This window comes from Nyctereutes procyonoides, unplaced genomic scaffold (genome assembly GCF_905146905.1).
Source record: "Nyctereutes procyonoides isolate TBG_1078 unplaced genomic scaffold, NYPRO_anot_genome, whole genome shotgun sequence".
In the NCBI taxonomy this organism is placed as follows: domain Eukaryota; kingdom Metazoa; phylum Chordata; class Mammalia; order Carnivora; family Canidae; genus Nyctereutes; species Nyctereutes procyonoides.
Genome location: NW_026575139.1, coordinates 28,294,434 through 28,311,778, shown reverse-complemented (window position 1 = coordinate 28,311,778; position 17,345 = coordinate 28,294,434). Strand labels below are relative to the sequence as shown.

The following is a 17,345-nucleotide window of genomic DNA, read 5'->3' as shown; positions in this document are numbered from 1 at the left end:
TAGCCCTAGGGCAAGAGGAACACAGGAAAGAAAGTGAGTTTATCAGAGTGCTGGTGATTCAAGGAGACCCTCTGCAGAGCAGGGAACAAGACTTACAAGGAGCACAAGTGACCAGCTGCTGGGCAGAACTCAAATGAGGAACTGCTAACCTCAGAGCTACAAGTCAGATCTCTTGAGGGTGCTGGTACTTCTCAGCAAGAATGAAGGTGGTTCTAAAAAGCCAACAAAACTGGAGTCCAAAACCAAACATAGCTGCCAGAGTGAATGGCCCCAGCCAAAATGACAGAGAGTAATTTTTAGCACACAGGAAAGTAAACTGCCTTCTCCCCTCACCCATCACCCTAGGTTACTTCTACTGCCCCCTTTAGGCACAGTTACCCTGAAGAGAATAGGCAAAACAGAAACGGGATCTGCAGCAGCAGATTTTGTACTTTACATCCTAAAGTACAAAAATGGGAGGAGGTTTAGAACTGCTAGACATCAGCTTAAAGCCTTTGCCCAGAAAATAGACAACATCCGGGGGGGGGGGAGTAAAGTTTTAATATTGCTTATTAACACTGAAGAGTAAGAAAGTAAATGCTAGAAATCCTTTGGTGTAATATTAATGCTTATGATCCTGGTATGAGGGGTCCTTGAATTTTTCTTTAAACAGTCAGACATGCCCTAATGTTTTTCTGCTATTAAAAGAAGAACTAAGGATTTGTTTACCGAGGCAAGAGATTTAGCTTTCCTCTTCTTCTCTTTTTTTTCCCATACAAACTACGAGAAGGCAAAATAAAACGAAAGCAGTAAAAGGAATAAGCCACAATAATGACAGGTAACCCAACAATGCCTTTGCTTCGAGCGTTGCCACGTATTCCTTAGGAGGTGGCCCGCTGTCCATACTGCCTCCAAGGCCTGCGTCCTTGCAGTAGGGAGGTGCCCATCCACGCTTGCAGTGGCAATGCTGTTTATTATTACAGACTCCATGCATGTGGCAGGTCTCATTAGAATGACAGTTTCGTGGCGGATAGGTCATATTGACACACTTCTTATGGAGGCAGATCTTTTCTGGACCACATATTGTGCCATCTTTCACTTGACCAACATCAGGTATGGACATCCCTAAATGAAAATCAGTGCCCCAGCAAGTGGTATCATTGAAGTGAAGCTGATGCACTGTAGAATGTTGGATCAGATTAGGAATCATTCCTACATTTTCACACTGCACTCTCCCACACAGAATATCAGGGCCCTCACATTTCACGTATACTAGGTTGGTGATACCACAGTGACCAAATCGATTTCCTTGGGTGTTTATTTCTTTGTAGCAACTCTGAGACGCACTCCTTGCATCTTTGCCAAAAATCTCCCTGCACTGTTTGTCATGGTTATTACATCTCCCTTCATAGCAGTAGGCATTGTCACCACAGGGAATCCCATCCTGCATGTATACATCTTCTGGGCATTGATGAAAAGTCCCATTGCACCATTCTGGAAGGTCACATTCACTGATCTGATGTCTGCACAAAGTCCCTGATGGCATTAACTTGCAGTCTTGGCAACAAATTCCAAACTGACAAGCAGCTCCAGGCTTCAGAGTGCAGTTCAACAGACAACAGGGATCATTTACACACTGGTCTGTGGTCCCACAATCACACTCCTCTCCTTCTTCAATCACTAGGTTCCCACAGTACTGTACCTTAAAGACATTCCCTGGATATGGAGGTGAGTGAATACATAATCCCTTAGTGAGAATATTGTTCCAATACTCGGCATAACTGCAATTGCTGAACCGAGCTGTCACGCTCTGGGAGTCATACATTATGCACCACGGAAGCCCACACTTACATTCTTTAGTATCATGAGTCATACCCATATTATGACCAAGTTCATGGGCCACAGTAAGTGCAAAAAGATACAGACGGTCTTCTTCAAAGACATCAACTCCACTATTAAAAAGACGATGGCATATTCCTCCAACGTAGGCAACTCCAAGCTTTATACCAAAATTTTTTTTAATGAAAAGATGGGCAGTATCATGGGGCAGTCGGTCATCAAGATTGGAAAACTTCCAAGCAGAAAAATCCCCCAAAATCTGTTCTATAGTATCAGTGGAAATCAGGTTTCTTTCACTCCAGATTTCAATCCCATTCAAAACTATTTCAACCTCCAAAGGGCTATATAAGATACCTATTATATTGACAGTATCAAATACTTCACGCTGTACTAATGACACATTACTTTTACAGTAAAGGTATCGAAAATGGTCCACAACTACTACCAGCTCAACAAACCGCAAGTGGGTCCACCAGCCCATGTAAGAATTTTGCATCAGAGTAGAATTATATGATGCCCTCAACTGCAAATGGTGTGCTATTTCCTCTTCTGTTAACCCACATCTCATAGGTGGGAACTGTGTATCACCACTGTCTATCTTATACACCAGGTGTTCAAATGTGGCAGAAAAACTAATTGGCTCAATTTCATAAGCAAGGTCATTAATCTGTAGTATTCCTCGAAAACCTCCGGAACAGGTACTGAGGGCAACCAGGGACTCAGAGATTCCTTCCACATAACCATGATAGTAGCAGTCATCAGGAACAAAAGGCTGATCCTGGAGGAGGGCATGCTGGTCCGTGTAGGTGAACACCGGGAAGTGTTTGGAAAGCAAGAGCTTCTTGACCCTCATGTGGACAATGTGTCTCTGGCCCCCAAACTTCAGGCTGTAGGAGAGCCAGCCTGGAGATTTTGCACTTCTGCCCCTGCCAGTCACCTTCAAGGGGATCACCAATTCTGGGGAGAAGTGCTGGGAGGGCCTTGCCTGAGAGTGGCCAGAAATGAACAGAGACATTCCTACCCAGAATAGCAGAAGAGTGACCGTGATGTGCACCAGGGCCTCACCCAGTGCCATTATGGAGCTGTCATCATGGAGCCATCTGTCCAGGGCAGAAAAGAGGGCAGGGTGTGGGGTGCTGCTGGTCTGGCTCCTCCCTGTGAGCTGCTTAGGGTGCAGGGCTGACATTTATGGATCTATGTCCTGGAAGAGATGGACCATCAAAGTTGTAGTGCTGCAAGTGAAAATACAAAAAAAGAGCTAGGATGGGGTTGGTGGGGTAGAGAGAATGGGACAGAGAAGAAAGTAAGACAAAGGTGATTCTTCAATTGGATTGAGGCTAGAATTAATAAAATGCCTGAGACTGTCGTATACATGTACATGTACATGTACATATACATATATATGTGGACAAAGGGTTAGAGGAGCACAGGTCTCCAGAGGAGGAGATGAAGGAGGTTGGTTATGGATGGGTAATGGTTATATACTGCTTTCTAAACATGTAAACTGACATAAAATTTTCCATATTAAAAAAGACTGGTATCTGACTCCCACATTGCTTCTCCTCTCAAAAATTGACCAGTACCCTACCATCTTCAAAAAGCATGTAGACAACCCATCCAAAAAGCACTGTTTTCTAGTCTCTTTATTCTTTATTGTACTTCCCCTGTCCTGTGTGGGACATCTTATCGAGCTCCCATTCTGCCTAAGGTTCGCACTCAAAGTAAGCCTCACTTAAGGGACATATTAATTTTGGGATGCCTCTTTCAAACAAGCCAAATTTTTATTTTATAATTCATTCTTATCTGTAGAAAAACTCTGGACATCCAAAAAAGGCAGCCATAGGAAGGAGAAACAGGGAATGGGCTGCTATTTGAGGGCAAGGCAAATAGCCCAATTGCCCCAAATCACAGCGTGCAGGCAGCAGCCTTCTCTCTACCCAGCCTAGTTGCATCATCATGTTTTCATCAAAAGAGACTCATTTTAGATGTGTAAATATAGATTCTAGTCTATATTTTTTCATGTCTGGCAAATTAGCTGAGTTCTCCAGAGAAGGGTGGATTGAGGAGCTCATACCTAAAGTCAGTTCATTAAAATGTTCAAAAGCCCACAGTTCAAATGGACTTACGCCATTTCTGTTGAAAACATAAGTTTTAATTCAAGTAAAAGTTAATTTTGCTTACTCACTGACTTTAAGTTAAAAGTATCAATAATTTAGGGGTGCCTGGGTGGTTCAGTTGGTGAAGTGTCTGACTTCAGCTCAGGTCATGATCCCTGCATCAGGTTCTCTGCTCAGCAGGGAGTCTGCTTCTCCCTCTGCCTCTCCCCATGGCTTGTGCTCTCTCTCCCACTCACTCTCTCTCAAATAAATATATAAAATCTTTTTTTAAGTATCAATTTGTTTAATATTTGAAAGCAAAAGTTAAAACAAATTTGGAGACGCATTTGAACACATACTGGTTCAGAACATGACACAAATAGGATCAGTAGTATAGAGTATGAGAAATATCTTCAGCATTATAATGTTGAGAACACTTGTATACATCTGAATACTTTTTTAGAACTAATAGATAGCTACTGGAAGCCAATAATATTAGATGAATCTTCTTAGGGGAAGTAGCTCTGCTTGAGGTGAAATCCTAATTACTGGATTTCCTCTCCATTTCTCTCTTCATGATATCCTTGGTATATGCTACAGATCTGGGACTATTAAAGCGAGAATGTGTGGTTTGGAAGAGGACTATTAAAGCATTACAGAGAGGAAAATAACCTATATTAAGTTTTCTCAGAAATATGATGTGGTAATAACAGAAAAGTTCATAGCTGAGAATTTTTGAGACATACTAGTCTGTCACCATTGCATGGCTCCAAAGAGAAGCCCTGAAGGAACACTGCATGACCATGAACTATGTGAACTGCTGTCTCTCCAAAGCCTTTCCTTTCTGCCATTACCAGCACTTCAAGCAGTGTGAGATTTTCCTCTGTATGAATCCTTAGTTCTTCTATTTCCAGCAGCTGTTTCAAATTTCTCAAATCTGTATCTTGCCAAGTCTCCTCTCATGCTCAATCACAACCTCATTTCACTATTTCTCAAACTTAGGTTACAAACCACACAGGGTCATAAAATCAATTTAGTGAGCCACAACTAATTGAAACAATACTAAAATGTTACTACATATCAGAGAGCTTCACACAGATCACTGTCACCTGCTATTACCCACTACCATAGAAGCTCTAGTAGCATTCTACTGACATTTCTTATACTGATTATCAGCTATTTCCTGAACTCCAAAACTAAAATTTATACTTTGTCTATGAAGCTAGAAATGGGAATCTGCACATTATATTTCCATTGTTATTTGGCTTCCTGAAATTTTATCAAAAAGGACACAGGAGAGAGAATAAAATGCAAAAAATAAAATAAATAAAATAAAAAAGAGGATAAGGGACTTGTGATTATCTATTTGCCTGCTGTTACTTTCTATGAATCCCCAACTCTGGTGTCTTACTCTGGTGGTGAGAGTTGGTTACCACATTCCCAGAACCAGCTCCATCAGCCCTTAACAAAAGTATAAGTACTTGATGAACAGTGTGCCGTACTCAGAAGTCTGAGTACCAGATGTTCAGAGCCATTTTCCAGTACCTTGGGCAACCCATACCAGCTAGCCAGTGTCCTTTATTCAGGTATTCTGGGCACACCACAAAGAACCTCAATATAAGCCCCATGTGTGTAGCATGTGTCTCTCTGAAATGTGAGTCACAATTCTGGAGGACCTTCTTCCAAATTCCCAAGGAACCAGTACCAGTTCAGCATGACCTTGTAAGTACAGCTATTAGCTCTACAGAAACCCTTTTCTGATTTCCTGTAACCCACATGACCTAAGCAATGCCCTGTCTTCTACAGTACAGATCTATATGAGGCCCATTATCAAAGTATCTAGTTATGATAACCCCAACCTCTACCCTTTCCCCCCCAATCTTAGGGGTAGAGCTTTTTCTTGCAACTCATACCTCTAAGTACCTTGGTGTACTCTTTTCATCTTTTTGGTCCTCTAAAAACCTTTTCAATAATTTCTTTATATTAATTACTCTTGGTGGGTTTTTCTTTTCTGGACTGGATCTTGACAGATACAGGACTTCGTACCAAGAGTACTGCCAAGAGAGACAGACAAAATAGGACTCAGATTGTATGGGCATGTCCATGGCTTTACACACTGTTGAACTCCTGTCCAATAGGGAATGCGCATACAGTGGCATCACAATGAATTAAATTACCACTCAATGTTTATTATGATGAAGTGGACTACTGAACCAAATGTGTGGAGGACCAAGTGTGATAATGACCATTAAGTACCTCAAGGACTGGTCTACTGGAGACAGTAAAGCTCAAGACTAAGCTCTCAGTTCAGAGGGCTGATAATGTTAGACCTAAAAGAATTTCTCATTTATTTTAGCCACAGAGTCAGTTTTACAAAAATATCAGACTTTAATTGTGGAGTTACAGAATCACAATGTAAGCTGAAAACATAGATTTCTCAAGACTCTAGTGGGAAAGTTAGTAGGACATTGACAGAGAAGGGAAAAAATCTTGACACTTGCAAAAAAGAATTTCAGGTAGATCTGAGTATCTGATTATCTCCATCCTCCCAAGTATCCCTGAGTCTCCTTTACCAGGGGGAGAAGCCAGACTTCTCCCGTCTGAAAAGCCTAGCCAGCTAGAGCTTGACACCCTGTAATTCTCTCTTCTGGGGAAGTTACCCTGCAAGGAGATACTTAGCCTCCTCAAGACATATTCCTACCTCCTCTATTGGCTCTAGATACAAATCAGAATCTAATTCAACCTGCTCCAGAGGAACAAATTCAGCATCTGAACTAAGAGGAAGGAACCTCTACTCCAAAATAATGGTATCTTACTAACTAATGTTAGTAAAAAAAAAAAGGGGGGGGGAGGGAACAAACGATATCAATAGCAGAAAAGATAGTTACAGAGATAAAGATATATTTAGTATGATAAAATTCAACCAGGATTTGTATTTATTTAGTAAATTGCTTCAAAACATAAAACATTGAGAAATCAAAAATAAATTTAAAAACCCAAAATCTACTTGAAGATACTAACATACTTCTCTCAGTGACTGAGAAAAATCAGACAATAAAATTAATAGGAAAAAGAAGACTTAATCAAATTAACCTGACATAAAATAGTACAGTCAATTGCAGAATACCTATTAAGTTCAACTGCACATGAGATATTTAGCAAAATGGATAATATCCATGATCATAAAGGAAGTCTCAATAAATGGTAAAAATAAAAATTGCATAATATATGTTCCTTAACTACAGAATTTTTAAAAATTGTATAGGAAAAAGAACCCTGACATGGTGCTGATCTCATGACCCCGACATCATGACCTGAGCCAAAATCAGGAGTCAGATGCTCAGCTAACTGAGGCACTTAGATGCCCCCATAATAGTTTCTAGCATAAAAAAATAATGAAAATTTAAACATGGGAATAAATTCATCAGTAAATTTGAAAATGTAAGCAACATGGGAAAATTCCATAGAAAACCAAACAAAACTTTAAAAAGTAAGAAAAACGAAATAGTTCAACATTATTGAATTGCTGAATCTATACGAACATTGAATCTATATAAAAAATATAAGTTAAAAGCAATATACCTTTTCACAAAATCTCTGGTACAGTGGGTTTTCAAAGTGTTTCTGAGGTAATACAGATGACTGGATAGTAATAAATCAGAGATATATCCTAATCAAGCCTTACTAATTCAGTTTCAACAATTGCTTCAACTGTAGTAACCTAAGAGCAATGACTGAATGTTTGGGCACTACAGGTATTTGTGCCATTCAAAGGCTTCAAAGATACAGAGATAATGATAACCAATCACATCCATATTTAACTCACCTGTTTTGCATGTGCAATCGTGTTTATCTTGAAGAATGATTATTAATTTTCCTAAACTAGACAGAGGTGATTATAATCCACCTGCTATTTCAGTTGTGATTTCTTTTACTAAACAACCCAACACAGCCAAATCTATTATGCAGCAAGTTATTAAGGGTTAAAAGTAAAAAGATAAGTCATATCACCTCTAAGATATGAAAAAGTAAACACTGCATATATTAACAAAAATAAATCTGTTGAAAACATATTAGAAGATGACAAGATGAACAGAAATATTGGATCACTATATTATACACCTCAACCTAATAAAACACTACATTAATTATAATGGAATTAATTAATTTTTTTTGAGAGACAGAGAAAAAACAGGGGAGGGCAAAGGCAGAGGGTAAGAGGGAATCTTAAGCAGACTCCATGCCCAGTGTGGAGCCTGAGGCAAGGCTTGATCTCACGACTCTGAGATTACAACCTAAATCGAAATCAAGAGTCAGACAGTTTAACTGACTAAGCCCCCCAGGGCACCTCTGGAATTAAAATTTTTTTAATTAAAAAAAAGATAACAAAGGAAGTACTGGCAAAGATAAAGAGGTATTAATCAAGGTAAAGAATATATTTAATATGAGGATCATTCCATTGTATTTCATATGCACATAATAGCAGAGCTTCAAAATATATGAAGAGTTGAGAGATCAAAGAGAAGAATTTAAAAATCCAGTATCATATTTGCAGATGTTTACTCAGAACAAGCAAGTAGAAAATAAGACAGAATTAAACAACCTTTAATCAAACTGACCTAATTGATACAGAACACTATACTTAAAAATTACAGGATATACATTATTTTCAAATGCATGTAGAGCATTTACCAAAACTGATGGCTATTCGTAGCCATAAGGCAAATCTAAAAGAATACAAATTGTACAACAGATGTACTTCTGGCTTCTGCTCTGACATGTAAAGAGCTTGAAAATCATCACTCCCACCTGCGCAAAAACAAAAGGCTAAACAAACTGAAAAAAATCAATGATCTTCTTAGATGCATCTGACAAATGAGACCGCAAGACAGACTAGAGAGGCAGGTTGATAAAGAGGATATGGATGAGCTTCTCTGAAGCAGAAGTGGCTTGAGCCAATGAGACTTAAATGGTGACTTTGGTGAACTCCTGGAGTGTCGACTAACCTCATTATTAAAAACTCTTGGGGGCTCTAAGGGCAGTCTTTTTACTGTCATAAATTTGATCTCTAAAAGCCCTACCATGTTATCATAGTAAAGAAAAAAAAATCACCAAATGTTTGACCAAGAAGAGGAGAAAAGTGACTCTTGGAAATATGGTGAAGGTAACAGTAACCATCTTGAAACACACCAAGTTGTCCCCAAAACAAAGGTCTAAACCAGCCAGAGGAAAGATTTCACCAAAGCCTTATTCAAGTTGAAGGAAGTGGAATTCTCCAACTCCAGCCCCCTCTAACTTTTCTACATCACCTAAATTTGAGGGTGGGAGATAGGGGAGCTTAAATGCCCATGTGAAGTTTACAGCCCAGGGGCATAGGACCACTACTAGACTGAGACCTAATTGAAAACCAAAGAATGCTTCCTATTCTCCCACTTCTTTCACTACATCAAAAGGGCTTCTGTATAGGTGGATTACACCTGAACAAACTATAAAACACTATTAAAGATGGAGTTTCTCAGGAAATCCTAAGACAATGTAGAAGACCAAAAAAAAAAAAAAAAAAAAGGATACTAGAGGAAACTGAAACCTCTGACATTTGCAGCTACAAGAAAAAGTAAACATAGCCTAACTACTGGTCAGATAAACACTAAAGGCCTATCTACTTCAGTTTCTATTGCCCAGATACATCATGTCTGGCTTTCAACAAAAAGTTACAAAGCATGCTAAAAGGCAAGAAAAAACACAATCTTACACTGAGCAAAGTAAGTCAATCAGAGAAAGACAATTATCATATAGTTTCACTCATTCATGGAATATAAGAAACAGAGCAGAGGATCATAAGAGAAGGGAGGGAAAACTGAATGAGAAGAAATCAGAGAGGGAGACAAACCATGAGAGACTCTTAACTATAGGAAACAAACTGAGGGTTGCTGGAAGGGAGGTAGGTAGGTGGGGAAATGGAGTAACAGGGTGAGGGGCATTACAGAAGGCATGTGATGTGATGAGCACTGGGTGTGTTATATGGAACCAATGACTGTACTCTACATCCGAAACTAATGATGTGCAAAAATTAGCTAATTGAATTTTAAAAATATGGAAAACAACCTCAGTGACCAATAACAAGAATGTGGCCATTATCATAAATGTCAAAAAAAAAAACCTTATGCAAAACCACCTGATCACTGGAAAAGAAGCCTCTCATTGTATTCAATGCTTACTAGAGGATTTTATCTGGTTCTAGGTTTCACATTTAAAGGTGGATGAAGGAGAGTGAAGGGCATCCTGAGGAAAGCCACAAGGGAACTGGAAATGAGACCTTTAAAGAAAGATCAATGATGCTGAGACTGTTTAATTTAGAGAAGAACATACTGTGGGGTGATTGAGAAATTGTCTTCAAAGGCATAACCAATTGTCCTTTGTCTCCAGAGGCCAAAACAAGAGAAATGAGTTATCTTTAATATGAAAGATTTGGGATAAATATAAAGGAGCATTTCTTAACATTGAGAGCTATTAAACTTGAATGAGGGAAAAAAACATCTCACAGTCTAAAAAGAAAAAGCAAGCATTAGAACCAGACTCAGATATAGTAGAGTTTTGGGATGGGAATTTAAAATAACCATGATTCGAGGATGCAGTGAAAAGGGAACCCTCTTACTCTGTTGGTGGGAACAAAAACTGGTACAGCCACTCTGGAAAACAGTATGGAGGTTCCTCAAAAATTAAAAGATAGAGCTACCCTATGATCCAGCAATTGCACTACTAGGTATTTATCTAAAGGATACAGTGATTCAACAGGGCATATACACCCCAATGTTTATAGCAGCAAGTCCACAATACCCAAAACATGGAAAGAGTCCAGATGTCCATTGACAGGTGAAGGGACAAAGAGCACACACACACAAACACACACACACACACACACACACACACACAGAGGAATATTACTCAGCCATCAAAAAGAACAAAATTTTGCCATTTGCAATGATGTGAATGGAACTAAAGGGTATTATGCTATGAGAAATATGTTAGTCACAGAAAGACAGATACCATATGATTTCACTTATGTGGAATTTAAGAAACTAAATTAAGAAAATAAAACAGATGAACACAGGAAAAGTGAAGGAAAATTAAAATGATATAAAGACAGAAAAGGAGGCAAACCATAAGAGACTCTTAATTATAGGGAACAAACTGAGGGTTGCTGGAGGGGACATGGAGGGATGGGGTAATTGGGTGATGGAATTAAGGAGAGCACTTGATGTAATGAGCACTGGGTGTTATAAGCAACTGATGAATCACGAAATTCTATCTCTGAAACTATAATACAGTATATGTTAACTAAGTTGAATTTAAATTAAATTTTTTTTTAAAATCAAGCTTTGGGGTTTGAATAAATTCAGATCATCTTCTACTAAAATAAAATAAAATAAAATAAAATAAAATAAAATAAAATAACCATGATTAATATGCTAAGGGGTATGACAAAAAAAAAGTGGATAATATACAAGAAATAAGAAGAAATAAGCGGGGTGCCTGGATGGCTCAGTCAGTAACGCATCTACCTTCAGTTCAGGTCATGATCCCAGGGTCCTGGGATCGAGCCCTGCATTGGGCTTCCTGCTCAGTGGGGAGCCTGCTTCTCCCTCTCCTCTGCCTGCCACTCTGCCTGCTTGTGTTCTCTCTCTCTCTCTCTCTGTCAAATAAATAAATAAAATCTTTTAAAAAAGGTAAGTAATATAAGCAGAAAAATGGAAACTCTAAGAAACAATCAAAAATGTATTAATTTCAGACAGAGAAGACTTCAGGGCAGGGAAAATTATCAGGGATAAAGAGAGACATCACCTAATGATGAAGGAGTCAATTCTCCAAGAAGACATAATAAATCTTAGTGTGTATGCATCTAACAACAGAGCATTAAAATATAAGAGGCAAAGCTGATAAAATGCAATGAGAAACAGATGAATCCATGGTTACAGCTGGAGACATCAATGTCCCTCTATCAGTAATGGACAGATTCAGCAGGTAGAAAATCAGTAAGGACATATTTGAATTTTAACAATACCATCAATCCACAGGATATAATTGCCATTCATAAAACACTTCAAACAACACCAACAGAACACATATTCTTCTCATGAACATTCACCAAGATAAACCAAATCTCATGGTCATAAAACTCATCTTAACAAATTTAAAAGAATAGAAATGATATAATACATACTCTCAGAAAATAGAATTTAACTAGAATTAATAACAAAGTAACTGGAAATCCCAGATTTGTAGAGATTTCACACAATACTATTTACATTAGCCCCCCTCCAAGATAAAATGCTGAAGTATAAATCAATTAAATATATATATAATCTATATGAGGAAAAGTATGAAATTGATGAAATCAAAGAACCAAATAAATGCAGAGATATTCCATGTTTATAAATAGGACTGAAATATTGTCAGGATGTGAGTTCTTTCCAAATGATCTGTAGATTCAACACAATCCCAATAAAATCCCCTAAAATTTTTTGTGGATATCAACAAGTGATTCAACAGTTTACATGGACATGCAAAAGACCCAGAATACCCAGCACAGTGTTGGAGAAGAGAATAAAACTGGAAAACTGACACTACATGACTTCAAGAACTTATGTAAAATCATAGTAATCAAGACAGTGTGGTATTGGTAAAATAACAGAAAAGTAGATCAAACAAGCAGAATACAATGTCCAGAAAAAGGGCCATACAAATACAGCTGACCCTTGAATAACATGGTGGTTAGTGACCAAACAGTCGAACATCTATATGCAATTTTTGACTCCCTCAAACCTTTACTAAATAGTCTACTGTTGATCAGAAACCTTACTGATGACACAAACAGTTGATTAACATATACTTTGTATGTTATACATAATATGCACTTTATTCTCAGAGTAAAGTAAGCTAGAGAAAAGAAAGTGTTTTAAGAAAATAAAAAGGAAGATAATATACACTTACAGTACTATATTGCATTTGTTTTTTAAAAATCTGTATATAAGTGGACCTGTGCAGTTCAAACCTGTGTTGTCCAAGGGTCAACTATAGAGTCAATTAATATTTGGCAAAGGTGCAAAGGCAATCAATGCAGAAAAGATAGTCTTTTGAAGAAATGGTGCTGGAACAACTAGACATCCCCATGCAAAACAATGAATATATATATATATAATATATATTATATATTAATAACAGTTAACTCTAAGTGAATTATAGACCTAAATGTAAAACACAGAACTGTAACACTCCTAAAAGATAACATAGAAGAAAACCTAGATAACCTTGAGTTTGGTGATCTTGAAACTTTTTAGATACAACATCAAAGGCACAATTCATGGAAGAAAGAATTGATAAGTTAAACTTCATTAAAATTTAAATATTTTGCTCTGCAAGAGCTTGTCAAGGAAATGAGAAGAAAAGCCACAGACTGGGAGAAAATATTTACAAAATACATATCTAATAAATTAATATTATTCAAAATACACAACTGTTAAAATTAAAATATAAAAAAACAAACAATTTAAAAATAGGCAAGATATTTAAACACACATCTCACCAAAGAAGATATACAGATGACAAATAAACATATGAAAAGATGCTCAATATCATATGTCATCAGGGAATCACAAATTAAAACAACGAGATATCACTCACTGTACCTCTATTAGAATGGCCAAGATCCAAAACACTGACACCACCAAATGACACCACCATCCTGCAAAGATGTGGAGCGCAAAGTACTCCCATTTATTGCTAGTGGGAAAGCAAAATGGTATAATCACTTTGGAAGACAGTTTGGCAGTTTCTTACAAAATGAACATATTCTTATGATACAACCCAGGAATCATGCTCCTTGATATTTCCTCAAAAAGTTGAAAACATATCCACACAAAAACCTGTACACAGATGTTTATAGTAATTTAATCATGACTGTCAAAATGTGGAGGTAACTAAGATATTCTACAGTAAGTGAATGGATAAACTGTGTTATATCCAAACAACATAATATCAGTCAGCGCCTTAAAAAAAAGAGGTATAGAGACATGAAAAGACATGGAGGAACTTAAATGCATATTACTGAGTGAAAAAGTCCATCTGAAAAAGCTGTATATTTTATAACTCCAACAATATGACATTCTAGAAAAGGTAAAACTTCATACAGTAGAAAAGATCAGTGGTTGCCAAGGTCAGAGAGGAAGAGTGAACAGTTAGAGCACAGTGGATTATTAGAATAGAGACACTAATCTATATGATACTGCATGGTAAATATATGTCATTATACATATGTCCAAATCCAAAGAATTTATGACATCAAGAATGAATCCTAATGTAAACTATTGACTTTGGATGAGAACAACAGCAATGTAAGTTCATCAACTGTAAAAAATGTACCATTCCTGTGCAGGATACCAATGATGGGTGAAGCCGTGCTTGTGTAGAGGCAGTGGGTATACAGGAACAATGTACTTTTCCACTCAATTTTGCTGTGAAAAAACTTTTTAATAAACTTTTAAACAACAATAAAATAGTATTTGGAATGAAAATAAAAACATAAATCACAATATGTGAGATGCCACTAAAGCAGTATTTAGGAGAAAATTCATAGTGCTAAATGTCTATATTAAGAAATAAAGGGAGAAACAGAGAGCAATACAGTAGAGTAGGGGACTTCAATACCCCATTTCCATCAGTGGATAGATAATTGAGACAGAAAATCAATAAAGAAACACTGGGCTGAAACTACTCGTTAGACCAGATAGGTTTAACAGACAGTAACAGAACATTCCTCCAAAAGCAAAAGAATACACATTCTTCTTAAAGGCACATGTAACATTCTCTAAGGATAAATCATACAGTAGGCATAAAACCAGTCTTAATAAATTTAAGAAGACTGAAATCATATCAAGCATCTTTTCCAATCACAGCTGTATGTTTTCTTTTTTTTTATTTAATTTTTTAATTTATTTATGATAGTCACAGAGAGAGAGAGAGAGAGAGAGAGGCAGAGACACAGGCAGAGGGAGAAGCAGGCTCCATGCACCGGGAGCCTGACGTGGGATTCGATCCCGGATATCCAGGATCACGCCCTGGGCCAAAGGCAGGTGCCAAACCGCTGCGCCACCCAGGGATCCCCCAATCACAACTGTATGAAAGGAGAAATCAATTACAGGAAGAAAAGTGGAAAACCCACAAATATGTGGAGATTAAACAATAGCTACTGAACAACTAATGGTCAAAAAGAAATCAAAGGAGAAATTAAAAAAATATCTGGAGACAAACGAAAATGGAAATAAGGGCAGCCCTGGTGGCACAGCGGTTTAGCGCCGCCTGCAGCCAAGGGTGTGATCTTGGAGACCCTGGATCAAGTCCCACGTCTGGCTCTCTGCGTAGAGCCTGCTTCTTCTCCCTCTGCCTGTGTCTCTGCCTCTCTCTCTCTCTCTGCATCTCTATGAATAAATAAATAAAATCTTTTAAAAAATGGAAATAAAACATACCAAAACATATAGGATGAAACAAAAGCAGTTCTAAGAGGAAGAGTCATAGCAATAAATGCCTGCATTAAGAAACAAGAAAAATATTGGGGTGCTGGGGTAGCTTAGTCAGTTAAGCATACAACTCTTGATCTCAGTTCAGGTCTTGATCTCAGGGTCATGAATTCAAATCCTGTGCCACTTAAAAAAAGAAAAAAAAGAAACAAGAAAAAAATCTTAAACGACCACACTTTACACCTCAAGGAACTAGGAAAAAAAAAAAAAAGCAAACAAACAAAGCCCAAAGTTAGCAGAAGAAAGGAGATAACAAAGATCAGAGCAGAAATAAGTGAAATGCAAGCTAAAATGACAACAGATGATAAATGGAATGAAGAGCTGAGTTTTTGAAAACATAAACAAAACATACAGACTTTTACCTCGACTCATGGAGAAGAAAAATGACTCAAATAAGTAAAACTAGAAAGAGATGTTACAATTAATACCACAGAAATGCAAATGATCATGAGACTACTATGAACAATTATATGCCAATAATCTAGAAGAAATGGATAAATTCCTAGAAACATACAACTACAAAGATTGAATCATGAAGAAATAGAAAACTGAACAGACCAATTGCTAGTAAGAAGTTTGAATCAGTAATCAAAAACCTCCCAACAAAGAAAAGTCCAGGACCAGATGTCTTAACTGGTGAATTCTACCAAACATCTGAAGAATACCAATCCTTCTCAAGGTGTTCCAAAAACAGAAGAGGAAGGAATATTTCCAAACTCATTATACAAGACCAGCATTACCCAGTACCAAAACCAAACAAGGACACTACAAGAAAAGAAAATTACAGGCCGATATCTCTGATGAACATAGGGGGAAAAGTCCTCGACAAAATACTAGCAAACTGAATTCAACAATATATTAAAAGGTTAATACACCATTATCAGCTAAGATTTATTCCAGGCCAAGTCAGACAGAAAGATAAATACAGTATGATCTCCCTTATATGTGGATCTAAAAGAAATTCACTGATCCAGAGAATGGATTGGCCTTTGCCAGAGGCAAGAGAGGGGGTGGCTGAAATCGGTGATGAGGATCAAAAGGTACAAACTTCCAGTTATAAGATAAAATAGTCCTGGGGATGTAATATATAGCATAGTGTCTGTAGTTAACAATAGTGTGTTGCACATTTGAAAATTGCTAAAAGGGTGTATCTTAAAAGTTCTCGTCATAAGAAAAAACATTTTTTAACTATGTGTGGTGAAGGATATTAACTAAACTTATTATAGCAGTCATTTCACAATATATGTATATGTCAATTCATTATATTGTACACTTACAACTAATGCAATATGTCAATTATATCTCAATAAAAAAGAAAAATAATAAAGATCTTAAATTGATTATCTCAACTTCCACCTCAAAAAATGAGAGAAAAAAGGCAAATCCAAAGTAAGTAGATGACAAAAAATAAGATCAGAATCTAAATCAATGAAACAGATAACAAACAAAAAAAATTAGAAGAAAACCAACGCTGACTTTTTGAGAAAAGCAATAGTATTCATTACCTCTCATCATCCTGATTGGGAAAACAAAACAAAAGAGACAAAATTTACCAATATGAAGATTGGCTGAAGGAAAATACCACAGATTCTATGGTGGTATTCTATTGAAAAGATAAGTGATAATTATAAACAATTTTATGCCTTAAAAATATTTATTTATTATTTGAGAGAGAAAGAGGGTAGGAAAGGGGCAGAGGGAGAGGGAGAGAGAGAATCTCAAGGAGACTCCCCACCAAGCACAGAGCGTGATGGGGGGCTTGATCCCATGACGCTGAGATCATGACCTGAGCCAAAATCAAGAGTCGGATGCTCAACCAAGTCACCCAGAACAAAGAACAACTTTGTTTATAAATTAG

General features: G+C 37.3%; 1 protein-coding gene across 1 annotated transcript; it reads right to left on the bottom strand.

The window, feature by feature from the left end:
* Window positions 1-721: 721 nt before the first annotated feature.
* LOC129495930 (disintegrin and metalloproteinase domain-containing protein 20-like) lies at window positions 722-2,908 on the bottom strand. The gene has a single exon (XM_055303712.1). It carries the CDS (start codon window positions 2,891-2,893, stop codon window positions 722-724), a length of 2,172 nt encoding a protein of 723 aa, XP_055159687.1. The 5' UTR covers window positions 2,894-2,908.
* Window positions 2,909-17,345: the final 14,437 nt, after the last annotated feature.

Bases quoted from the DNA above. Each gene is read 5' to 3' on its own strand.
- LOC129495930 (XM_055303712.1), bottom strand. From the start codon at position 2,893: ATGGCACTGGGTGAGGCCCTGGTGCACATCACGGTCACTCTTCTGCTA.